The following is a 27,312-nucleotide window of genomic DNA, read 5'->3' as shown; positions in this document are numbered from 1 at the left end:
TTAAGGGTGGCTTCACTAGAAATGGTCCTTATATGATATGGGACAACTGTATCACTTAATTGATCTGTGTTTCTTCTACTGATCCTGAATATGTCCTAAATTCTTTATAGTGTTGCATCTTAAGGGAACCAAAGGACATTTTCCCACACCAAATGGCCACTCACAGTCACCCTAAAGTTAGCACAATTCAGCATTTTGAATATTATAAGGGGACAAGAGGTACATAAAATGTCCCATTTAGAGCTCAGCTAAGAAATAAGACTGCTTTACCAGACAACATATATTATTCCATTCTTAATGTTAAATAAAATTAATCAAGTAAACTGAAACCAATCTACTCTGAAAACAAACTGGAAACTTTTGTCCCAAATGGCAGTTTTACAATAAAATGAACCTCATGAAGCTGAAACTTACTCAGAACATATGGTCTGCAAACAGCTGAACATGCAGCTTAGAACAAAACCCATTAGAGAAGCACATGTTGACACTGTGAAATCCTGACTGTCAAGGATATTTACTTTATTATGGCAGTGGACCAGTTCTTGAAATTTTGTGAAAACACCTAGTAAACATTTCATGAAGATGCATGTAAGAAGACAACTTATGTGTATAATTTTTAAGTTCCCAGGTGGACATTGAGACTCTATAAGCTGAAAATCCATAAAATTATATATATCCAAGAAAGAAAGCACATTAACATTAATTGAAACAGGAGTAATATAGTTTTTAACATAGCTTATTAACATTGCATACAGCCTGCCCATCCTTATTCTATCATATGCATGATGAAAGTTGCTTTTCAACAGTGAAAACAGTACTTTCGTCTAACATAGGCAAAGAACAAAATTCTGATCTGTTAATATATAAAACGAATCCTTTCCAAAGTGATGAAATATCCTGCTGGATCTTGCTAATAGCTGTTGAACTTAAGCTATTATACTTTACATCAACCTTGTTTAAAATCTGTAACTCAAGTAAATTATTCACATTTTCAGTGACAACAGTAGACAGCTCTGAATGATAATGTTTCATGGTCACTGACATGTATAACTGCTATTGCAACTACTTTACACTCGGTGTTTATGTTCTCATTCAAAATCAATTTCTCTGCATTAATATGGTTCTTGAGATGCTCTTTCTCTACCAAGGACCTCGCTACATTTTGTGTACCTCATCAGACTACCAAGGACCTTGCTACATTTTGTGTACCTCATCAGATTACCAAGGACCTCGCTACATTTTGTGTACCTCATCAAGACTACCAAGGACTTCGCTACATTTTGTGTACCTCATCAGACTGAACATTTGTTTATTTTGTATTTGGTACAATGCATACATTTCAGCCTTTTCTAAGTATCACATCGGTCACTAAACAACCACAGAAATGATTATCTCTCCAAATCATATATTTCATGAAACTTTTTCCCCAGTGTTTATTTGTAAAATTTTATAAAGGCTGATTAAATAGATTTATTCATTATATCAGAGAATACTTCTCACTGTTGATATTGAGGATTAACTGTCATTTAGAAAAAGTTATGGTTTATTGAAATTTCATTATAGAATTTCGGGCTTGGCAGATATTCTGACTCATTTTCTTGATACATTTTATAAATGCATGTCCAATATTGTCTCAATGTTTGATAGTGTGCACTACTTGAGCACTCAAATGCCCTATTTGAGTTTGCAACAATAAACATTAGAGTGGTTTACTGTAGTTTATAACACTTGAAGCACATGCTAAGATGTTATCAGTAATGTAAGTGGCACAAGATAATAGATTTAGATCGCCAGTTTAAATCAGCTGTTTGCCTAAACATGTTAAATAAAACAATGTACAAAAACATTGATTTTTTAATGAAAGAAAAATGGTTGTTTATCTGGTACACATACTAGAGGAAAAATAGGTTTATTTACTACAGTATTTTAATTGAGTGAAATATGTGGGTACTCTGCTTATCTGGTGCTCTGCCTTATATAATTTCATAATGAAGAATTAATTACACAATAATGAACCACTACACTACTCGGTTCTTAACTGGTACACTCTGCATACTGTCTTAGTGCTTATAATTGGGGACAGCTCCTGGACCAGGTGATCAAGGTTGAAAATGACAGCCACTATTCTGAATTGGAGGGTTGGTTGCACTTGGGGAGATTTAACTACATATAAATAAATAAAAAATCTTTAGAACTAAAAACGTGGTTGTATTTGGCTTTGATCTCATTTTAAAATTGGTAGGAAGGGGATGTTTCACTATGTTTGAGTCTTGTCTGCAACAGAGTATATGGCATTGTTGAAATAAGTTGTGTTTCATACATTATTCATTCACACCTGTATGCTGAACTTGACCTTGATAAATGTTTTATTAAAGGATGAAATGATTGCTATATACAGTCTTCTGTCAGTCTTGTATTGTTTTCTATTGTCATACCTCAAGCAATTGTTTGTTTCAGTTGCCACTTTTGAGATGATACAGGTGGTATAGGTGACGTACATATTCAGTAAGTAAAATAAGACTTGACATCGGGTGTATGCAAATAAAGAATACATACTCATTTTTCATTCATGATATTCCAGTAACGTGCTTAATGCACACCAGTAGATACTTTAGGTTTTATCCTGCTGTTTCTAGGCCATTGTCTTGTTATTTAATGCACTTGTGCTGTAAATAATTAAGAATCATAGTGATACTTACCTGTACAGGCATGTGTATTGATTTAATCAGTTTTTTTTGCTTTATCTTTGTCCTGGCCCACATGTGTATACATATTAGTGTGCTGAATATGTTTTGTTTGTTTACAGAACTAGGTGTCCATGGTTTTATGTCCTTGGGGTCTAGTGTACATTACTCTTGTGCTTTTGTATGTACATTACTTGTGTGTGTGTGTGCATATATATATATATATATATATATATATATATATATATATATATATATATATCACCAAAAAACAATTCATTAAAATAATGAAACAAATTAGAAATGGGAGACAATGAGGGAATTTTATGTTTCTGTAGGTTTTAATTTGTTAAGGTCAGAATTTTTTTTCTTATTAATAACATTGTTTCTAATACTGAGAATTAAGTTAAGATTTATACAAAATTTTTATCCAAGTGACTTATTAAACATATTGTCATCTTATTTCTTAGTAAACTGGGATAAAACAAATTTTTCCATATCAGTTGTTTCCCTTGATGATTGTCCTCTTAAGGTGAATGAAGCTCTTAGAATTATGATAGTTCTCTTTTGACCCTAGTTATTTGACTTCATGTAGGGAGGCATCAGTTGAGTATCAACTGGATATAAGTATATACCCTTTGATTATTTGCATGGCTAAGATAGATTGTTTTCTGTTTTTCCTTTAGGCATGCTGAGGTTTTATTATAGTTATTTAATTACTTGTGAAAAAAATGAACTCTTTCTTGGATTTTACTTTAACTGACTTCAAAAAAGTAATTTCTTAACAAATTCTTCCATCAAATTAGTTGTCTCCTTATTTGTGTGTGTGTCTCTCTCTCTATTTATATATATATATATATATATATATATATATATATATATATATATATATATATATATGTGTGTGTGTGTGTGTGTGTGTGTGGTTTTTAATCAACATCAACATAATCTAGAAAACAGTGATTTCTCTTTGCTAGATGAAACTATGATCTATAATATTAAAATTAGAAATTTTAATAAATGCAATAATTGTCCATTTTTTGTATTTAATTACAACATGATGAAGGCAGTGTATTTTTAAAGTTGGTCAGTATATTCAATTATTGGAAGTGGGAAAGTGTTATTGGAGATACCAGTGAGTGAATTTGAACATGAAATTTGTGTTAAATGGACAGCGTTCTTTTGCATACCAGGGCCCAGCAACGTGGAATGAATTGCCCACTGAACTTAGACACAAAGACACAGTGATCACATTCAAGAGGGCTCTCAAAACTCACTTATTTCTACTGCAAGAACAAACTTAAAGACCTAATAATGTTTCCTACCTTAAATATTCTCAGTATGTTTTAATGTTTTCTAATTTCATGGTGTTTGTTTTTGTAATCATATCATTATATGTTTTTTATCTTAAAGATTAGGCGATATACAAAGTCCTCATTATTATTATTATTATTATTGTTATTATTATTATTAAATATGAGTCCAATGTAACATGCTGGATGTACAAAAGAAGAAAAAAAACACAACTTGCCAGTGGTGGCTTCGTTTAAAGATTTTGATTTCAATGGGGCTCTAATAATGGAGCTGGAAGAAAGAGAGGTGGATATTGAAGTGTTAAATATTTGAAATATGGCCATTTCCTCATTACCTTCCATTTGGTTCAACTCTGCCGTTATTTATGTGAGAAGGGGGCATTTTTGCTCTTTAGATTCAAAATCCTTGAAGCATCTCTGTAATAGTTTACCTTTCTGCAAAGAGGCGTGAACAAGCATTTGAATGTATAGTACTAATTTCTTTAAATCATATTTACCACAATATTATACTATATTTAGGCATGTTCAGTAAGATTATATACTGCTCTGGTGGCCTAGTGGTTAGAGCGTCCGACTCAGATGCAGGAGGTCATGGGTTTGAACCCCAGCTGAGTCATACCAAAGATTTATTAAAATGGTAATGACAACTGCCTACCTAAGTGCTCAGCATTATGAGGTTAGTGTTAGGACTGGTTGGCCTGGTGTCAGGATAATGTGACTGGGTGGGACATCATGCTACTTGTCAGTGGCATGATGCCCCAGTGCTAGACATCACTATAAACTGTCATATTGCAGACATTGTAGCGATATAACTGCAGAATTGTTAAAGCTACGTTAAAAATCCAAAACACACACACACACACAGAGTAAGATTATAGAGATTTAATACTATCAGCAGGGATGATTAATTTTTTTCATCAGAAAGTTCACTTGTCCCACCTATATTTTCATTTGTCCCAAAATTTCAGTCAATTGCCTAAATTTGCAGACATTTAAAGGAGCATCTGATAGTTAAGACTTAAGAAAGTGTCATGGCCTACCCATCCTTATTATATCATATGCCTAATGGAAGTCGCTTTTTAACAGCAAAAACAGTACTTTCATCTAACATAGGCAATGAACATTACGATCATTCGGTAATTATAAAGATGTAATACTGCCTTGCTGGGAATTCTTATTCCCAATTGAATGAATGTGGAGAAACCTGAAATATGGAATTTGCTTCACTTTGCTTGGATTAAAAGTCACATTTTCTTTTTTTTGTCATTGTCTTACTTTTTTGCCTTTGTCCCTTATTTATTTACTAACAAATTTCAGATGAAACTCAGTATTTAATGCCCTGTAAGCAAGTTCTTGATTAGCCTGATTTTTTGTCGTTATTGAAACATATTATCTACAGTTGTTCTTACTGCAATAATGGAGGCATACTATCTTGGGTTGTTTGATTTTGCACAGTTGTGCCCTGACAGATGCCAACCATATCAATTTTGATGGAATGATTCTTGTTCCCGGATGGAAAGTCAAATCATCATAGGTTTTTTTACAAGAAGACTAAATATGTTATCATGTTAGTCTTGAATAAAAATGGTGCTGATGTAACATCAAATATGGCTGCTACAATAATGATGTTGAAAATCTTGTCACTAATTATCTTAAATTGATGATTATATCATTATATCAACATGGGATTTTCACCAGAAGTCTTCTAAAGGCATTTTTTTGTCCTAAATTGAAATGGTGATCTTACATCGATTATGGCTGGCACAGTGGATAATTTGAAAATATTGATGTTCCAGTCTTGCATTTTAAAGAATAATCTTGAATTCTTGGAAATTTGTTTTGGACAGTAGAGGATAAATTCCTTTCAAGAAATCTTGTTGGAGTTATTGCTCTTTTGTCTTGTATCTTAATGCAGTGTATGACTAATCAACACAACTAGTAAGTCCTGCAGTTTTTGATGTGCATGTGTGGCAGGGAAAGTTAGTTACTATTATGGTCATCACCTGAAAAATGATGCACATATAGACAAATCACTGTACTCGTACAATTTTAAGAGTTATTGATCTTTCCGACTTGCAGACAAATCCATTGTTTGACAGAATCCTGTTTAATGTGGTTAGTTTAACAGATTTCAGTGGATTGCCATGAAACTTGGGAAATGTTATGATCATCATTTGAAGATGTGCATATTGACAAATTACTATGCTCCTATGATTTATGCTAGAGTTATTGCCCGCTTTGTCTTGGAGCCTGATGTTGTGTATGACAGAATCATGTAGCTGTGACTAGTGTCAGTTTGCAATGAAACTTTGCACAGAGTAATTTATTATAGTCATAATTTTGAGATATACACAACAAATTATTCTTTTTTCCACAATCTTTGTTAGATTTGTTTCCCATTTTGTTTTACAGCTGAATGTAGTCTATGACGTAATCTTGTAAATGCACTTGTTTTGCAGTTTTATGAATCAGTGTGAAACTTGGTACATATTATGGTCGTCATCTGAAGATGCACACATCAACAAATCAAAGTGCTTTTAATAGTTTTGTTATAGCTGTAGTTTATTCTGTCTTGGAGTTGAATGTAGTGTATCACAGAATCTTGTCCATGCTACAAGTCCTATATTGCTTCACTTATGAACATTAAACTTGCACTGTGGGTCATCTTTTACCATTTATTGTGCAACAAAACTGGATCACTTTGACCTATTTTCCAGGATTTATTGAGAACCAAAATGATGATTAAAACTTGTTTTGGATCTAATTATACCACCTTTTGACTTGCTGCCATCAAACTGGGATTAAAGGGTGGATGTATGTTTCTTGCCAGAGCTAGATCTGTATTTCTTGCCAGAGTTAGATTGATATGACTTAATTTGTAGGATACAAAAATTTTCGCTTACAGATTTTGTTAGGATTGTAACTTCTGTACATTAAAACATATTTACATACAACTTGCAGTGCATATGCATATTGGGATGAATATATGTTACACAAAAAGTCTATTACCATAGATTTAACTATAACACTAGCAATTTGAGTATTGCAACCAAACCTCTGCTGAGAGTTCAACTTATGATGCACATGTCTCGAACAAAATTGGGACACAATTATGTATTTTTCATGATCTGTTTCAAAACTGCTATACAAAATGCATCCTTCCGCCAAGTTTGAGCTGCATTTCATTGACCACATTATCTGTTGAGATTAAGTGTATCCTTTTACGTATCTTGGGATGGGATGCATATGTCATGCACAAACATTGGGTCACTTCGACCTACTGTTAAGTACAAAAGAGTGGTGATCATTATTTATTGGCTCTAATCTGATACCTCTTAATTTATTTCTATAAAAGTACACTAAGAATGCATCTTAGAAATAAGCTTTTCACACATTTTTCATGGTATCAATGCTCAAATTATAATACCTTTTAGCTTAACTATTACACTAAGGATGTATGTTAGAATATGACCTCATTTCCAGTATTTTGAACACTACATTAAAATGATGTCTCTGTTCAAATTATAACCCCATTTAACCTATTACTACAAAATGGTCAATTTCAAGTCCATATGGGAAATTAGTTATTGGGTAGTCACATATCAAATTAGGGTTGTTGAGACCTACATTCTGTTGTTAGTTGGTTATTCTCAAAGAGACTGGCTGATGTCACAGAAGCAGAGGTTATCTTTCAAGATCCTGCTCACTTATAACTATAGTTCACTCATTCAACTCCTGTTATAATGAGTAAGGCATGAAGGTAGTCAGGGGAAGTTAATAGGTGCAGTTGCACCTGTAAAGTTTCACCTGATTCAATTTGTAAAATGGTTGTGAAACAGAACCTGAACAACACAAAAGGCACAACTTATGAGTGTAAACTGTTTTATGTCCTTTGCTAACAGATTCCTTCAGATTTATTTAATGTTTGGATTTTAGAGATGAAGTTAAATTAATTTTGACACAAATGCACCTAAAAATAAAAAACTTTGTTTCAAAACTGATCTATCTGGGATTGTACTTCATGATCAAGATTTTTGTGCTGATTTTGATGTCAGGTTTTATCTGTTGCTAAATTTCTGGCATGCTCGATAACTTTCAAGGAATGAAGTTTGGTAACTTGATAGCTTTTGTTGTCAATTTCTGGAAAAATCGTGTTAATTCTCAGAAATTCATGAAAAAATTAGGGAAGAAAAGGGCATGTTTAATTAAAAGTGGTGTGTTAGGTTTTCCTTGTGAATAAAATGGGTTCTAGCAATTACATGAATGGATTTTCAAACTGTTTATTGTGCTTAGGATAAAATGATACACCTTAAGGAGTTAACTTGGAGACTCTTGGCTTATTGATATTGGAAAAGATCAGTTTTCTTCCACAGTACTTCTTGATAATTATTTATACAAAGAAATGCAATCCCTTTGCTAGATCCTTTGCTATATCTTTGAAAGTAATACTATGTTGTTGAATATATATTGATGACAGTCCTGGCCCATCTTTACTATCAGATAAATGACTAGTAGACTTAACCTTTTATTTTATTTTACGAGCGAGAGAGAGGGAGAGATATGTTAGAAAGTAAGCTTTCACTTTGTACAATCTGAGATGACACTGACAGTCCCATCATACAATAAATGGCTTGGCATATTGCTCAGAAACTAAATATATAGACTGCTTTACTTGTAGGAGATTAAATTGCTATATTTTAAAACTACTTCATCCAATCTGGAACAGAAATATATAGTATTTTATTATCACTGAAATTAATGCAAAACCATCAGCATCCACTGTCACCTGCATGCCTGCAGTTTGCACCTTATTTCACCATTTTTGTTTTATGACGACCATATCACATATAGTCTAGCTCAATTTTTAGATGAGGAAAGCCTTAGGTACCTGGACGTTTAACTGTCTTTAAACATGATTTTAGTCTTTTTACAGCTGAACACAAACTTAATTTCACAATTGTTTGATATTTTTAATGAAATAGAAGAAACAAATAAAAGGAAAATTTATGTAAATTTATAAAGTAGTGCTCCTTTAGGCCTGATGATCAGGGCCGACAAGTGCGTGTGTGTATGGGGGAACTGGGATATATCAACACTTTTTAATTTTATAAAAGATTTTGTTTGAATAAGAACTAGGACAGGCCCAGGTATTTCTTACCCCAGGGCTTGTGATCGCTCTCTACGGCCTTGCTCATGATGCTTATGCAGGTGAGACATCAGCATCTTTTTTTAAACTATGGCATCATTAAAACAGCATTTCCTGGGTTCCATGTTAAATCAGATCTCAGATTTACGTGTATTGTACATTTTTGTCTACTTACAGGAATGCCTTTTTGTAGTATTCCAAAGGAATTATTATGCCCCTTGGATTCACTGAAAGAGAAGAGAGAATCTGGAGTTGCTTGTCAAGATTCAGAAGGCAGTGGAGATGAAAATATGAATAATGAGTCTTTTAGTACAGAATCAGAGGTTAAAGGTCTCACAGTGAAGAAGGAAACTGCAAAATGCACTTTCCAAACCTCTGGTATTGCAGATATCAATGACTTAAGAGTAAATTTGGAAACTTTGAAGATAAACACACAAGCCTCTTCTGGTACAGAAGTTGAATATTTTATGGCTGAGAATGGAACTGTACACAACACTGCCCCAATGTCAGACTGTAAAGTGACTGAGGATCTCAGAGTAAAGAAGGTATCTTGGGAAGTTGGCCAAGCCTATAGCAGTGAAGATGCTGAAACTCTAGGGGTAAAAGATGAAACTGTGAAAATCATTGGCAACTCTACTGATAGCACTACATCAGAAATCCTCACAGGAAAGGAGGAGAATGTTAAAATGATTGTCAAAACTGATGATAATGCAGAAGATTATACTCTCAGTTTAGATGAGGAATATGTGAAAATCACAACAGATGCCTCATATAAGGAAGAGTTTGAAAGTTGTAGAGCAGGGTGTAGGGTGAATGAAAGAGAGGAGGAAGTTGAAAGTTATAATAGTATTTTCTCTTCAGATGTATTGGCCACTGGACAATACTTAAGTGATTGTGTAATGCGTGATGATTTGAATCTACCCTGTCTGCAAGAAGCATATAGATCTGAAGGTCATACAAATGAGAATCAAGAGAATGATCCTTTCTCCTACCAAGATATTCAAAGAGGGAAATATGAACATGATGAATTTGATGAAATATTGGAATCTATAAAGAAGAAACAGAGTTATGGAGATAAAGGTAAACTAAGGAGGGTCCATATTCCACATTCTTTCCTAGCTGTGTAATGAAACAGGTTTTATATATATATATATATATATATATATATATATATATATATATATATATGGAAATGTAGTTTGCACTAAAAATGAAACTGCATCATTATGAAGAATTTTTATATTCTGAAATTAATTCATTTAAAAGTAATTTCTGAAAATTATCAGCATTACATTTGAAGATCATGATATTTAAGCCATCCATTCTCTCGGTGCAAGACATGAAAATGGAAATATTAATTAAATCAGGAAAGATAAAGATCAGGGCATGGCACAATATACATCTGAAATTTTCTTCCTCACACCGAGATTTTGGTCAGTACTTTTTTAATGCTTGGTTTACAACAATGACTGTTTTGCTGCACATTTAGAGGCCCTATAATTGTTTAAAGGATAAAACTATTTCATGTGTTACAGTCATATGTTTTACTCTGTTAAGCTTTTCCATCTGTTCTGCTGTTTCTGTCTCAGAAAAAGTCTGAATTTTACCACAATTACCATAAGCAAAATGATGCAAACTCTCTGTTTTAGAATAAATTTGGAGAAATTCAGTAAAACTGGTCTACATTCATATGTTATATCTTAATGGTATTATTCAGTAGCTTTGTGTCATGGGCAAGAAGAAAGAAGATGTGTGATTGACTGAATGATCTGGCCAAGTAATCACACAATTTACCAGAGCAGAGAAAACTGAACTCTTGACAATAAAATCTATTTCAAGTCCTGAAAATTTAACATTGCATTTAGAACTGCATGTGATATACTGATCCCAAAATTTTCTCTATTCTAACCTCATTGTTCAAAAGGATTGCATTTTTTAAAATTGAGCATGAATTAAGTATTTGATGATGTTTGTAGGAATTTCCTTTAAGTTTCTCTTGTTAACTTACAGAAAGAGAACACGACTGGTCAGAGGAGAGAGGGGTGCCATGTTCTCCCGAAGACAGGAAATGGTCAAAATCATACCCATCAGTCAGTGTGCAACAAGAGTTTACTCTAGTCACAAGCACTGATGAATCTGTATTAATGGTCACAGAGGAACATTTTGATGCTTCTTCCCTGAAATGTAAAGAGATAAATGAAAAGAATTCTGACAATTCTGTAATAACCACTGACAGTTCTTCTGATTTTATTTCTCTAGAGTCTGAGAAGAAGAAGGCATTGAGTTCAGAATTGCATTTCAGAAACACAGAAAACCCTTTAAGTTTTGTTTCTGAGAAAAGTAACAGGAAAATGATGGAAGGTTTAATACATTTGAAAGAGGGAGTTAAATTAATCTCTTGCAGAGGGCAATGGATAAGTACAAGTCTTCTCCAGGTAAAAGGTTCTACTGAAAGTAAGCAGCAAATCGTCTCATACATGGATGTCGTTGTGCAGAAAGAGAAATGTGTGGTTGAAATTGATGAAAGAACTGCTAGAGATATTGACCTGAAAGAAAAGAAAAAGTATCATCTTAGACAAGTTGTGTGGCTACCAAGAAATTGGCTTCCACTGCCAAGACTTGGCAGAGATGCAATAGTTGGATTTGTTGAAGAACAGACCCATGATGGACATGGAGGATCTACCTTGCCTCCTTCTGAACATGAAGAACTGAGAGAAATGTTAAGACTGCTTGCTTTAGATAATGTGCCTGGACCACAGATTACTATGAAATATGAGATGCTCCGACTTTGTACAATGAAAACCTTTCCAGGACAGGATCGACCATTTGTCATTAGAATAGTAGGAGCTGGATTTTATTATGCTGGACACCAAGACCAGGTTATATGTTATTGCTGTGGCAATCGTAAAGACAATTGGGTTCTTGGAGACATTCCACTGTTGATTCACCAGAACATGGCTCCAGATTGTGGCTTTCTCACACATAATGCTATAGTCAATGTTCCAATTAGAAAATCAAATTCCACAGAATCACCATCTCTTGCAGAAGTTCAGCTTCTCACAATCCAAAGATCCTATGGGTCAAATCAGTCAGACACAGCTCAGGGCAAGTCATCTTTGATGCTTCCATCAGGTGAACAGAATCGGGTCGGTATTTCAAATGTGTCTCATCAGATGTTGGTCACTAACAAAAGCACAGCTCCAAATCAGCTGGTGTCTTCAGAGGGACAAAATGTATCGGACAATCTGCAAGCTGTTTCTGCCCACTCAGACTTCATGGAAGAGCCACCACCCAAGTATCCACAATATGCAGTTAAGAACACAAGGATTAAGTCATTCCAGGGATGGCCAGCAGAACATCGACAGAAGCCAGAGGAAATGGCTGAATGTGGATTTTACTATGCAGGTACATTAGGTTTAGATACACTTATATAAACTAATTTATATGTATGTGTATGTATGGATCATGAATCGTAATGAATGTGGATTTTACTATGCAGGTACAGTAGGTTTTGATACACTCTCCTGCTTATAGAAACCAATATACACAGATATGGTTAAGATAAGTATTACAAACTCTCTTGATTGAAATTTTATGTTTGTGTGTGTGTGTGTGTGTTTGTGTGTGTGTGTGTGTGTGTGTTTTCAGAGACATGACTGTTTATACACCAGTATCTGGTAACCATGACTGATAATTCCTTTTGAAAATATTCATTTGGTGTTTGTTGTTGTAGTTGTTGTAGGAGTTAATGCCATTTTACAGCACAAGATAGGCTATACATGGTGGCCAGAATAAATGGCTGAGGAAGAACCCAGGAAAACCCCAGAAAGAACCACGACCCATGAGAAGCTACTGGTAAGCTTTCTCGCATATCCACTTTGGCTAAGCCCAAGATTCAAACACATGCATACAGGTGAGATGGCAATGATCTGTAACAGTGAGCGCTTAGGCCACTCTGCCACTCTGGCCCTGATATTTGGTGTTTGTATTCTAAATTCCTTTAGTAACTCCTGTAGAAGTTGGGAATGAAGATATGTTAGGAAAATACATACAGAGCAAGGCATTAAATCCACTGACAATGTTATATTTGATGAATTGTACTTCTAATATAAATTTAATGCAACTCATGTCAACTGTACGTTTTACATTAATTTTTCAATCTTTGAAAATGAGACCAGTATAGTTTTATTGACCCATATGTATACATGTTTGTGTGTATCCCTTTTTGCTTGTTTGTTTAATGTACATGTATAGGGTTCAGTGTTCAAGTAGGAAGGGAGGCAATTAGTTTGAAGTTCAAAATTTATATGTTATTCTGATCAGCTGATGTTAATAAATTGTATAATTGACATTATCTAGAATTTTGAGTCATAAAACTGAAGTCTGTTTAGATCATGTCAGGTCTTATCAAAAGCGAGTTTCTTTAGTAACATGGTTGCCATATTTGCATGGGCAAACCATTTTTCAAGCTACAGATGTGATGCTGTTCACCATATTTGATAATCTCAATAAGTCTGTAAAATTCGGATTCATATCTCCGAACTCATATATACAAGAGTCCTCCTTTTTATATGTTCAGTTTATGTTTTTAGAAATATTAAAACTAGACATTGCACACAGATGACAGTTTTAACTGCAATGCACAGTTCTAGAAATGAGAAAAAGACAGTAAACAGTCTGTCTGTCTGTTTACTTAAAGAGCTTTGACTGAAACACTAATAAGTTGATAGTTTAGGGACCCCAGGTGATAGTTTTATGCATTTTTTATATCCTTGAAACTTGTTGCTTTTAAAATTGATAAGGGTGTACAAACAAACAAGAAAGTATGTGAATACTATAAAAGGAAAAATTGCTAATACAGAAGAAAACCTTACCTTTTTAATTCTAGGATTCAATGATTGTGTGCGCTGTTTCTTTTGTGGTGTTGGATTGCGACATTGGATGAGTGAAGATGATCCATGGATTGAACATGCACGATGGTCAATGGAATGTATATATGTGCGCAAGATGAAGGGGGAGGAGTTTGTCTCCCTGGTAAAGATGGCAGTAGAAATAGCTGAGAGGGTAAGACAGTTCAATCAGCATTGCCAGTGTAATACTGATACAAAAAAAGACCAAACAGTTCCTTTAACATTGTAAACTTTGCTCATAGATTCAGTCAGACCTGTCTACGGAAACTACTCATAGAAAAAGGCCAAAGTGTTCCTTGTAGGTGGGTGACTTATGAAGGCATGTTCAGCTCTCAAACTTGCTTTATGACAAATGTATGTAATATGCACCGAATTTCATCATCATTATTAGTAGTAGTAGTACATGTATCATTATTATTATAATTATGCATGTATTATTATTAGCAGTGGTTGTATGATATCAAGATACACTTAGTTAGTGTAGCTATTAAACAAAAATAAGAAAATGATAAAATAAAAAGTTCCTCACAAGATTACTGTAATCTTGCTCTAATTTCTCATGTACATTACATCATTTTCATTTGTGTCAAAGTTTTGATCTATTTGTGGCAGTTCCTTTAATTTGCATCCAAACTTTACATATTGGGAAACACAGGACTGACTTTTTTATGCCAGGTGTAATTAGGCATGAAACAGGTACCATATATACTTGTATATAAGTTAATTTGACTAAAGGTTGAACCACCCTCACTTTATAGCTGCAAAAAGAAAATATCTCAGTGACCCTTTCATTAGTGGAGGTAGATCTGTCTGAAAGGGGTGATATATGGTCAGTGAATCGGGGTTGCATTCGGGGAAAAAATAAAAAACTCCAACTGGATAGATAGATAGACAGTACAAATAAAGACAAAACTAATGTGGAATAAATATATTTGTATTATTGAATTTAATATATACAAATAAATTGACAAATTACAATTTGTCCATCTTCATATAATGCAATCCATAACACTTAACATTTTTTAATCCATTTATATCATAAATCCATGCACTGAATTGTATGTCATATACAGTTATAAAAATCATAATCCAGAATGATGCAGTTCACAATATCTCATAATATGTTAATTCCAAAAGTATTATAATAAACAAAGTAAACTCCACCTTTTTGTGATTGACACTATCCTGTAAATGTAACTGTCTAATCATCAGCTGGGTCAAAGCCCAAGAATTTATCTGTATCGTCAGATTTACCAGATAAAGTTCTGAATTCCTCCACTGTCATCTTGTAATCATAAACATCATTTGATGCAGATTCTTTGTTGATTCATCATCCAGTTCATATTTTTTGTCTTTTCTGTCCTTTGTTCATACTTCAGTGTTGGTCTTATCTTGAATGAACTCAACAAAAAACAAGGGAGTTTCATCCATATTTCCTGTGTATGCCACAGTAAAATAATTTTGTTTCCTCTTGTTGATGACAAATTTTTAAAAGAAAACTATCCACTGTCTCCTGAACATCAAGCAACAATTTCTAGGCAGTGTGAGTGCGTTTTCAAATGGAAGTTTGTCACGTTGCATAAATCGTGTTCAACATTTAGATGAAGCTTTAAAACTTTCATCACTGTTAGTCTTGGCAGTGGAAAGGGCATTCAGTCTAATGGCATTTCTGGTGACATGCAAGCCCATTTTGACCGCTGTCAAACCTGTGCACTCGCTCAAACCAAACTTTAATTTGCAAAATGGCTTTCCATTATTGAAATTTTCTTTAGATTACAAACACTGACAAACATTAGCTTTCAAAACAGGCTGTTTACGAATGACCATTAGTGTAGTATGCAACCTGCAGTCATGGATAAAAGTCAAGCACACAAATGACAATATTGATATAAATAACATTTGAATCAAGTTCAAGGGGCATGACTGTACATTTTAGCATTCGTGTAGAGTTGATTTGAAATAGAATTTTCCAGATAGCAGCAGTCATGAGCAGTTAACACAGATAATCAGCAGTCTGAATCAACCTATAGGCAGGAAACAATTTAAACTTTTTGGTGGAAGTTTTACTAACATTCTCTTTCCAGTGCAGACAGTTAATGGACTTTGTCTGTGCAAATGAAACTTCAGGCTGACTCAAGAGGAATTATGGATCCAGTAGTGATACATCCTTTCTTGAGTGTTGAGATTAACAATGATGAGGACTGCTACAAATATAATTCAGGCAATAACATTGTAAAAAAAATACTAAAATGCTTGTGCTACATAAAAAAACAGTATGAAAGACAACAAGGACTGACATGACAAGATGATATGCATATTTTCACATAGAAAAAGAGAATGTGTTCAGTACTTATCATTTTGATCATTTGCATGCCAAAAATCTTGTTGATGTAACTCATTCCGATTTCAAATTAAAACTCCTGAAAAAAATCTTCTGATCTGTCCTAAGGTGACCTGATTTTGTTAAATATGGGACAAGGTCATGTTTTAGGCCTTACAAGTTTAGGCTTAATCTGATGCATAAAGACTTAATTCAGTATTTAAATTATTTGACAGGAGGAGGCCGCAAGAAGTAGTGATGGAGGAAACCTGACATCACAAGATAACAATGAAGCAGCCCCAACAGCTATTATAAAGGAAGGTAATAAGGGAATAATCCCCAGGGAAACTGTAATATCCATACTAGAAGAGAAACAATGATTTGGTCTCTTGTAGTGATGGTATAATACAGGGAGCACAACACATCCACTTAATTATAGCATGTATATTTATGCTTTTATTTTCGACACAAAACTTAAGCAGTGCAACCAGTTTAGCATAGGTCAAGATCAGTTCTGGCCTTTGCACCACTGGTATAATATTTGGGTAGTTGGAAAGTCAAAAATGTAGCAGAACAAAATTTCTGTCCAAATGCATTTTGTACATATTTGGCAGTGATAACATTTTTATTTGTAATTTATTTGATAGATGCAAGTCAGTGACATTTGACACAAGTCAGTAACAATAGACACAAGTTGATGACACTAGATATAATTCTGTGATGATGTTTGTTCAGTACAATTACTGCCAGCTTCTCGTAAATTAGCAACTTAATAGAATGTAAACTTACATTGCTCATTAGAAAACATTTTAGCACACTTTGAGTTTTTGCCATACATGACATGTAGATGTCATTATGATGTAATGAAGTGTTATTACACTTACTGCATATCAACAAATTATGAATTTTTGCCATACATGATATTTAGATGTCATTGTAATTTAATGAAGTGTTATTACACTTATTGCATATCAACAAATTATGAGTTTTTGCCATACATGACATGTAGATGTCATTATGATGTAATGAAGTGTTATTACACTTGTTGCATATCAACAAATTATTATATGGATATGTTAACCAAAATAGCACAGTAGGCATGTAGTAAAAAATTTAACGCATATCATCACTAGTTAACAGACTTTCCTTCATTTCCATAACTCCACAAACAATTTTAATACTAATTCCACAGCTTCCAAAGAGTTTCCAGGCAGTGTGGGGGCCACAGATGGCAATGTTGTTAGGGGTGCAGCATCCAGTCTGCCACCTGGCAATACAGAAATACAGAAATACTTGCTGACAGATGCAGCTCAGAGTGTACTAGACATGGGCTACCAACCCAAGCTGGTGCTGCGTGCCATTGAAAGAGTACTGATGAAGAAGGGTCAGTGTTTAAATATAATATTATTGTTGGTTTCACTTGCATATTAAAATTTAATATCAAGTTACCCAGATAGTCATTTTATATCAGCATGAATAGCCAGGAATTTCATAAAAAAATGAATATTAAAAATGACTACTAAAACAAATTTTGTGCAACACTACTGCCTTATGTGTATATTTTCAATATTGGGGGAAATTTAATTTGATTAATTCTTGTATTTACACACTCAACCTCCATATTAGTAGATACAGTAAGGATCGGACCTAAATGTTGTGAATTTTATCACTATATTAGGTCATTCAATGGATTCACATACACTATTTTGTTCTTGTGGTAATTCCTCATGATGGAAACTTGGTTAACCATTGGAACAGCCATGTCAAGTAAATAGACACCATCTTTGTACAATCTGAGTTCAGAATATACAGATAGCTGTTAGAATGAAGACATAAGTTATCAGTTTCTGGAAATACTCAGGTTTGTAAGTCAGCCAATTTGAAAGTTACATAGATATCTACTGCATGAAATAGGACAGATTGGTAGTGTTTTGTAAATTGCTAAATATTATTACCCCATATGACTGCAACTTGCGATAAAATTTTAAAAGACTTTCATTCTGAGGTTTAATTTGTCTTAAATTTGGCAATCTATTATACAAGATGCTTGTCATGATTAAAAATGACCCCAGCCAATTTCTTGTTTTTGACACCTGTACTCTAAAATAATATCCATTTAATAGTTTTAAAAAGACTATTTCAGTTTGTTTTAAATATTGCTTTTTCATTTGTGATCAGGAAGTGAAGAACTGACTGGACAAATTATAATGGAAGCTGTGTTTGAAATTGATGAAGAGGACAAGTCACAAGGTATAACTCAGCCAGTTTCTTTGCAGGCTGCTGAAGAAGGTAAAAGCAGTGACAAAGGTAATATGCGACTATTTGAAATTTTGTTACTTTTAGTAATTGTGAGCACATGATGCAATTGCTTTTTTTATGAGGTTTTCTGGCAGCTGCTTGAAAATGCTGAATGTGGACTTTTGGAGCGGGGGACCAATTGACAGTTTTCACTTGCTATTCAGGATATTTGGTCACAAGTACAATGACCAAATACAACCATTTTAGATGCAACTTGGAGCGCTAAACAGGCTTGTATGCTTTAATTCTTCTTATTAAAGCAAGACAATATCAATTGACATATTATGGTTGTAGTGCTTTAATTTGACAGTGAGGTGTATAATTGATGGATTTCATGCAATGAAAACATCTGCAAATTTATACAGATATATAGGTTTGCATGTGACCTAACCAAAATAAAATTCATAGAGACTGTAAACATAATTGTTGTAACTGATTTGATACACAGAGTGACCAGGGCTTTATTCATTCAGAAAGATGGGCAAGATCAGTACAAAACAACTACACTGCACAGTCACTTGCCATTTCTGAGTTATGTCTATCCTTTTCATCTGGAAGATAGTGTTTATTTATCAATTTGGAAATCCATTTGTTTGTATTGGATTAGGATTTTTAACGTAGCTTTAACAATTTTTCAGTAATATCGCTATGATGTCTGCAGTTTGGCAGTTTATAGTGATATCTAGCACTGGGGCATCATGCTGCAGACATGTAGCATCATGCCCCACCCAGTGACATTATCCTGACACCAGGCTGTTTGTACTGGATAAAGCCCAGTCTGATTTATTGGAAGCCATATTGGAATTCTTGTTACAATACTGCTCACTGATTAGGTTCAGATCCATCATCAAATTTAATTGGTTCAGGAATGTCAAATTAAAGATTAGCAAAAGTTTAAATATTGTTATTTACAGTACACAGACACACACACACACACTGCCTTAATTTCAGATGTCTTACCTAGGTAATGATAACACAATTCACAGTTAAGACAATGTATTCTGTCAAACACTTGATAATCTATGTTAAGATGGTTCTAAGCTTTAACTGCTTTCAATTAACAAATTCTGAATCAGGTAAGTCCTCAGATTAAACAGTTACATTATTGTGATGCCACTTGTCAGTTTCCTAGTCACATGTTGCTAACCCATCAGCTTCTACTTGTGACTTCATTCAAGTTGTATATGCTGTGTTAATTTATATTCATGTTGATATTTCAGCTAATATAAGTAGTGAAGCTAGTAATAAACAAGATGGACAGCAAGGTAAGAACTACAGATACATGTTTTTGCATAATTTAAAGATATTGTTGGATGTATCCTGCAGCATACAGGGTAATAAATGAGAAATAGTAATAAACAAAATACATTTATACTAAATATCTCCAATTTTATGACATCATTTCTGTGTTTTCTTCTTGAAATTTGTATTTCTTTTTTTTAAAGGCTGTACTATTTAAAAATACGTAGTATCAAGGGAAGGCATTTAAAAAAATGTTTAGCAGGGTACTCAGATTATTCAGACTTAATATGAAAATAATATAAATAAAAGATCATATGCAGCAAGCTTCGCTAAATTTCGACATGTGCCAGAGCAAAAGGGGTGATTTGGTCCCAAACAGCTAGTCCTGTTGATTTAAATTCTTTACGAAATTTTCTTGAAAATACACTTCTCCCTGGACAACCCATGCACAACAGGGTCCACAAACATAGACCGCACTACAAGCGGGGCTTGAGTTACTGAGGGACCTCCAAAAATTGAAGGAAAAAAATGGCTTTGACATCGAGAAAACCATGGGGGGAGCGGCATTAGGGAACTGGCCTGTTTATTTATGGAACCCTCATTTTACAATCACATCGATAGTGATTTTTAATAACGTGCTTTTTCTAATGAAGTTGTTCGTTATTCTGTTTAAATAACATTTATTTTCAAATGTCCAACATATGAAAAATCATTCCAACTGGTTTCAACAACCATCACATGTACGCAAAAAAAATCTGTATTACATCACTGCTTTTTGTTTTCTTGATGAGTCTGGTTTGAGGACTGGTATTTAATATTATCCTGCCAAATCAGGAATCCACAGAGCAGGGAACTAGACTAACTGTTGTTACACCTCCAAACAAGATTCCTTTTTTTCTTCAAAAATATGCAACATTTAATTCATGAGACAATTGTCTACATTGAAACTCAATTTTTGCATCGCACAATTAGTACAACATTGATGTTGTGATTTCATTGGAAGTAATAATAAAATTTCTTATCATCTTTGAGGATATCTCTAAGTGCCAGTTCAAGAATTCTCTGAAACTCGCTTGCCCACAATGGTCCATATCTGTGAAAGCAAGCTCTTTATTTTATGAAGTATTCGTTTCGCTTGGCTGCCTTTTTATCTTTGATCACAGTTATGAAAGAGTCAGTTAATTTAAGGTAGTTTATGTTACATACACAATAACATTTATAAGTGTTCGATTGATCAAATGAAGTGAGTTCACCCAACATACGACAGGGGGCTGCTAGATTTTAAGTTTGTAGTATTTTCATGCTTTTTAACTTTTCTTTTTATTCCACCTCCTTTATTTGATTCAGAAGACATAATTAATTACAAAGGAGGCCAGCTTTTAATTCAGTGCAACAATACAACAAATACTTCCGGAAGTCAGTTATCAAAACACAGCACTTAATTAGGTTCTCAGAGAAATGCTCGTGGACATGGCTCTTATGGTACATTGATGCATTTTATGTTTAATTACAAGAGGACACATTGCATTTATGATGATTACACTTAAAAGAAACTAAAAGATAGAACTAGAACAAAAATTTCAGTTGAAAAAAAAAGTATCTAATTTGTATTTATTTATTAAAGTACTGCCTCCACTCGGCGTGACATTTTCGTTGATCAAAATTTCCTTACATATCGTTAATTGCGGTGTACTAGGAATGTTGTTTTGAAAGAAAATCTGAAAAATTGTATGACCTATATTTAAATTTGATATTTCATAGTGTTGATTAAAATTTCCAGGTCCTATCTACCATTTTTGACGATAAAATGAAAGATACATCAGAGTTTCTGTTACTGATTTTGATCATGATTTTCTTCAAGTTCAACAAACAGGGATAAATTTTTTGGGTATTTTCTGGTTTAAAAAATGGGATTAATGCTTGACCGAGCATTATAAGCAGGTTCGCGAGTTATCAGGGTGCGAGTTATTGAGGGAGTGGTGTATTGAGAGCTTGTACACCATGTATATCTTTGCTATAATACCCTTTAGTGTCATGTAGCCCTTTAGTAATGTACATGTGATCGCAGTTAATGTAAATCTATAAAAACTAGTTATTTCATTTCAGTCAATATCTCTTAGCTAATGAGAGCCATTCCTAATGTAGTTCTGTGTTATTAAATCCCTCTTTTTGCATTGTGTGTATACATATGCAAAATTTGTTTGTAGAAAAACTTTTATTTTATTATCATTAAAGTGACTTCACTTATAATGCATTTTTTTGTATGACTTCACTGCATTTATGAATACAATACTGTTGTGGGCCTATAAAGCTGCTGTCTATGGGTGTTGTAATTTTATATTTTAAAAGTCTTTTATTCTTTCTGGTGGAAAAACTGTTGTAATATATTATCTGTTTTGAATTAGAGTCTGCAGAGATAAAAGAATGGCATTAACTGATGTCATATTGTGGAGGATTAATTAAATCTTTGCGTCATTTGTGTTGAGTTTTAATAATTGTGTATCATAACAGAGTAGATTAATCTAAGAAATTATGAATAACTTCTATCTTTTAGATAAAGTATTTCAGATGAATCAGAGGGGGAAATAAATATGTCTTCAAATAATGTGTTTCTTACCTGCTTTGAAATAGTTGTAATGCATCCACTATTTACTGCTTTTATGTCCAGATAACTGCACTCCCATCTATAGCTTCCTGGACCCTGTAGTGAATAGATGTCTGAATAATTCAGATTCAGTCCGTCTACAAGTTCTTTGGGGGTTTTTTTCAGGGCATAAGGCAACAGGAAATACCCAAATGGAGGAATCTCAAACAGATCCAGAAAAAATTGTGAGAGAACACAGAGAATTATCTGAAGCGACACTGTGCAGAGTTTGCTTAGAAAATACCATTAGTGTGGTTTTTCTGCCCTGTGGTCACCTTGTGACGTGTCCTGACTGTGCCCCAGCCATGAGGAAATGTCCAATCTGCAGGACATTGATTAAAGGGACAGTGAAGACATTTTATGGTTAAGAGTTACCCGGGAGAAATATAATCGGATACCTGTAGAAAAGGGCACTGAGTTGTTACAGAAACACCATCATGCAGAAGTTAGTTGTTTTAGTCCAGTCTGATGAAATGCACAAAGTGGAAAGGATTGTTTTAGTCCAGTCTGATGAAATGCACAAAGTGGAAAGCATGTTTGCCTAAATGGACAGAAAACAAATGATGAGTATATGGGGAACCAGGTCATAATGAGCAAAGGAGAACCTAAGACATGAAATGACAAGGAGTTAACCAACTGAAATCAGAAATAATAAACAAAATGAAGGAGTTACAGGGTATAAAGCAAGGGAGAAATCAAATAAAATGCTGGTTGCAAGAAACATAAGTTTCAGAGGAAGATGTAGAAGAGATTTATCCATGATCAAAGTCAAGAATGGATACAAGTCATGTTCTTAAAAACCTCTTTAGGAGAACCTATCAGATCCTTATGACATAGATGGCTTGAATGTTGGAGAAACCCATGTTGCTGCAATAAATCCAGATAAGTTATATAACAACAGAATGGCAGAAGTTGTAGTGCTAGAAGGAAATATAAAGAGCATAGAAAGTTTCCAAGAGCTCAGAAAGACTTGGACTTTATTACGCAAAATATTATTCTTATCGGAAAAAATGTTGACCTGACATTAAAACACACTGACCAGTACCTTGGGATAACACAGATTGAAAGAAGTACTATAGTATCAAAACAAATGTTATTGAATGCATTTTCATAATTACACTGAGAATTTGAGAGAATATAATAGAAAGTTTTCGTTCTTCTCTTTATCATATAACAAATTAGAGCTTTTGATTAACTGAAATATAGAAACATCACACCTGTCAGAAACGTGAATACCTGCAAGTGCCCCAGACCTATACATAGAGGAAATCTCAAAATAACAAGAGATGAAAGGTTTGTATTGCTTGTAAGAAGATGAAAGATGAAATATATTGTTTTCTATAGTGATTAAATGATCAGTATCAATATCAAATATATCTTTTGTTCATTCAATACAGATTTGTACTAGAGTGATTGAAATTTATATGAAAAATCTAGTTTGCAAATATTTAATCCCAAAAACAACAAAGTATGCACTTTTCTGTCCCAGTTCCTACAGCAAACTTGACATGTAAATATTGAATACAAATTTGGCGAATAACATGGTGTATATTGTTAAATGCTTTATATCACATAGTTTCTTTAATTTTTATTAGTCAAAGTGAGTCGTATGAAGAATGGTTCAGCTACTCCATACCAGGTCCATGAGAAATATACCAGGTCAGTTTTCATGACTTCATTCATTGACTTGAAATGTTTGCTTATCTGGCCATTAGGCAGAAGTGAGCTTTTGGGTATGGTTCTTCATCTGTCATCAGTCATGTTTAATTAGTTCACAGTTGTTATTGGCAATTTGCCAGAAATCACTACACTAGTTTGCACACACTTCTGTTGCAAGTATTCTGGCCTCATTTCATACCAATATGACATCCAATATGCCCACCATTACATTAAATATCAAAATATAATATTTGTTTAAACAGCTACTCAGAAATTACTTAGCAGAATTTGGCAAAAAGCATCCTGGCATAAAGAGAATTCAATTTTTTTTTTTACAAATGATGCTGATCCACTATCAAATATGGCTGCTGTTACTAAAATTAGAAAAATCATAAATGACTTTTAGAATCCACTCAACAGAATTTCATAAAATTTGACAGTAAGTAACTTGATATAAAGGGCTTTTTATTTTGTATAAATCAAATATGGCAGTTATTAATAATTGCAAAATCTGTAAGCAACTTCTTAATAATTGCTTCACTAAATTTGAAAGAAAGCACAGTTGCTAAGAAATAATGCTTATGAGCCAACAAATATGGTCATAATTGTAAAAAATTGAACGTTTTAACTCATTCGGCCCCAGAGGTTTTTGTCATTTTTGCCTGAAATGTGCATAGGAAAGACATTCAGGGGGGCTATTTCTGAATACATCTTAATACAGCGGTTTTCAACAGATTTTCCATGAGAATAATGCCTAGTTGTATTAGAAACATCATTTTTCATTGGTTATTTTGCTTGTGCATGAGCAGAAGGGTAAAAGTTGGAGTCCTTTTTTTTTATTTTTTTTAATTTTTTTTTTGCTTAATGGACCCATCATTTTCGTATGGAGACCGCAATTTATTCCAAATGCCCACCTTATCCTAGTTTTTGCAAAGGTTCACCTGTCTGTGTGCAGTTAAGACTGGTATGCCTTAGATCTGCGGCCAAAAGGTCTAAAATCCGGACCCAAAATCACATTTCGATCTTGAGCGAATTTTTGGTGGGAAAAAAAAACGGGTCCAAAAAATGAGGTTTTTCTCTCTGTATTTTGTAGTGCAACTTGAACTTCCAGATTATTTGATTTCATTTTAGGGCTATATCTGTCTGCTTTCTTTTAATACCACCCACGTTGGTGTATCTTAAATGGCCTTGATGCTGCAGAGCTTTGAAGTAGGGTACAGCCTCATCACGCCTACAGACGGGACCGGGGCTGAATCGGTTAAACAACAACAGTTCAAACCACCAAGCATAAAGGACTGTTGTTATTGGACAGATGTTGCTAATATGCCACTAAATGTGGATGAAGATTTAAAAAATATAGAAACCTTGAAACAGTTGTTTTCAGAAAAGTATGCATTCTAGTCCAACATACCTATCTGACCTCACCCATGTATACACACCAGCAAGATACTTACGCTCCTCTTCTGACAATCATATACTCATTATTCCCACTATGAAAACAAAGTCATATATGGACAGCGTTCTTTTGCATACCAGGACCCAGCAATTTGGAATGAATTGCCCACTGAACTTAGACACAAAGACACAGTGATCACATTCAAGAGGGCTCTCAAAACTCATTTATTTTGACTGCAAGAACAAACTTAAAGACCTAATAATGTTTCCCTCCTGAAATATTCTCAACATGTTTTTTATTTTTTAATGTTTTTCTAATTTCATGTTGTTTGTTTTTGTAATAATATTATTATGTTTTTTATCTTTTAGGTGTTGTCTAATGTTGTAAAGCACTTAGAGCTTCTAAAGATTAGGCGCTATACAAAGTCCTCATTATTATTATTATTATTAAAAACATTTAAAGACATTTCTACAGAAAGCATCTTACGTGACCCAGATGTTTTGGACAACTGCTTTTGCTATTAGGCAAATGTCATGCCATGTGAGCAATTTCAGGTCCTTGTGGCTCCATAAGCATTGTTATGGCTTCTATAGTAGCCAGGTAAAACACCCACTTTTGACTTTTCCAGATTAGCTCAGTAAATTTAAATCAAACTTGGTGGTAATGTTTCTTTAGATCTGCTATTCTGGAATTATATTTGATGCAGCTTCTTTGTTAACAATTAGACTTCAATAGTAAACAGGAGGAAATCCTACAAGAAATGATGTTGTAGGGTTTAATGGCATTTTTCAGCACATGATAGGCTATACATGGCAGCCAGTATTAATGGTGGAGGAAGAACCCAGGAAATCCCCCTGAAAGAACCACCGACCTTCGAGAAGCTACTGGCAAGCTTTCTCACATACCCACAATGTCCGAATCTGAGACTCGATCCCACGCAGACATAGGTGAGATGGCACTGATCCATAATGGAGAGCGCTTTAGACCACTCGGCCACTCGGGGCCCCACAAAAAATGAAACTTCCTGTATGAAGTATGACCATTGTTACAAATATAGCAAACAATAATCATAAAATGACTTTCTCTTCTGAACTCCTTGACCTTACATAAATATTGTCAAAATTGATAGTGATAATAGAGTCCTAGCTTGAAAACATTTTGCGTTCATGCAAGATGCCAGTACATCATCTATTCCAAAATATAAAATAGTTGTTAAGTTTTCTTTGAACAAAATAATTGTTTCTTTTCCATCTGCCTTGATTTGTTTAATAGCAATATTTTCAGGTATATTGTTATACATATATGTCACCAAATATCTCAAATTGTCATCAAGAAAATACTTAAATTTCAGCGCAAATATATTTCTTTGAATTACAAATAGTTTTGCAAGTATTTTGTTTAGAGTGCAGTCCGAACAATATATTATCATACATGTCATGTTAAAAAAGTAAAAGAAATTTTTTCTAAGAAAGTTGTGCCACATTTACTTCCATATAACTTGATTGAACTACCAAAGTTTGTAGACCGCTCCGGTGGCCTAGTGGTTAGAGCGTCCGCCTCGGATGCGGGAGGTCGTGGGTTCGATCCCCGGCCGAGTCATACCAAAGACTTACACAAATGGTACTAACAGCTGCCTCGCTTGGCGCTCAGCATTAAGAAGTTAGTGGTAGGACTGGTCGGCCTGGTGTCAGGATAATGTG

General features: G+C 34.0%; 1 protein-coding gene across 7 annotated transcripts in view; it reads left to right on the top strand.

The window, feature by feature from the left end:
* Positions 1 to 24,324, top strand: part of LOC149797143 (uncharacterized) — a 34,817-nt gene extending 10,493 nt beyond the window's left edge. For 3 of the 7 annotated variants that reach the window (XM_089961816.1, XM_089961819.1, XM_089961814.1), the window contains 8 exons: positions 9,321 to 10,223; positions 11,154 to 12,548; positions 14,032 to 14,207; positions 16,610 to 16,694; positions 17,566 to 17,757; positions 18,552 to 18,680; positions 19,892 to 19,936; positions 22,684 to 24,324. In XM_089961816.1, the coding sequence (XP_089817942.1) occupies positions 9,323 to 10,223; positions 11,154 to 12,548; positions 14,032 to 14,207; positions 16,610 to 16,694; positions 17,566 to 17,757; positions 18,552 to 18,680; positions 19,892 to 19,936; positions 22,684 to 22,925 (3,165 nt within the window). In that variant the 5' untranslated portion in view covers positions 9,321 to 9,322 and the 3' untranslated portion in view covers positions 22,926 to 24,324. Of the gene's footprint in view, positions 1 to 2,457; positions 2,506 to 9,320; positions 10,224 to 11,153; positions 12,549 to 14,031; positions 14,208 to 16,609; positions 16,695 to 17,565; positions 17,758 to 18,551; positions 18,681 to 19,891; positions 19,937 to 22,683 lie in introns of all 7 variants that reach the window. The other 4 variants (XM_089961817.1, XM_089961818.1, XR_016421776.1 and 1 more) reach the window with 3 other exon arrangements.
* Positions 24,325 to 27,312: the final 2,988 nt, after the last annotated feature.

The sequence above is a fragment of the Sinohyriopsis cumingii genome, chromosome 6 (genome assembly GCF_028554795.1).
Source record: "Sinohyriopsis cumingii isolate HCF-2022 chromosome 6, ASM2855479v2, whole genome shotgun sequence".
Classification (NCBI taxonomy): Eukaryota; Metazoa; Mollusca; class Bivalvia; order Unionida; family Unionidae; genus Sinohyriopsis; species Sinohyriopsis cumingii.
The sequence above is the reverse complement of the archived record's forward strand: the minus strand, read 5'-3'. Positions and strand labels throughout refer to the sequence as shown.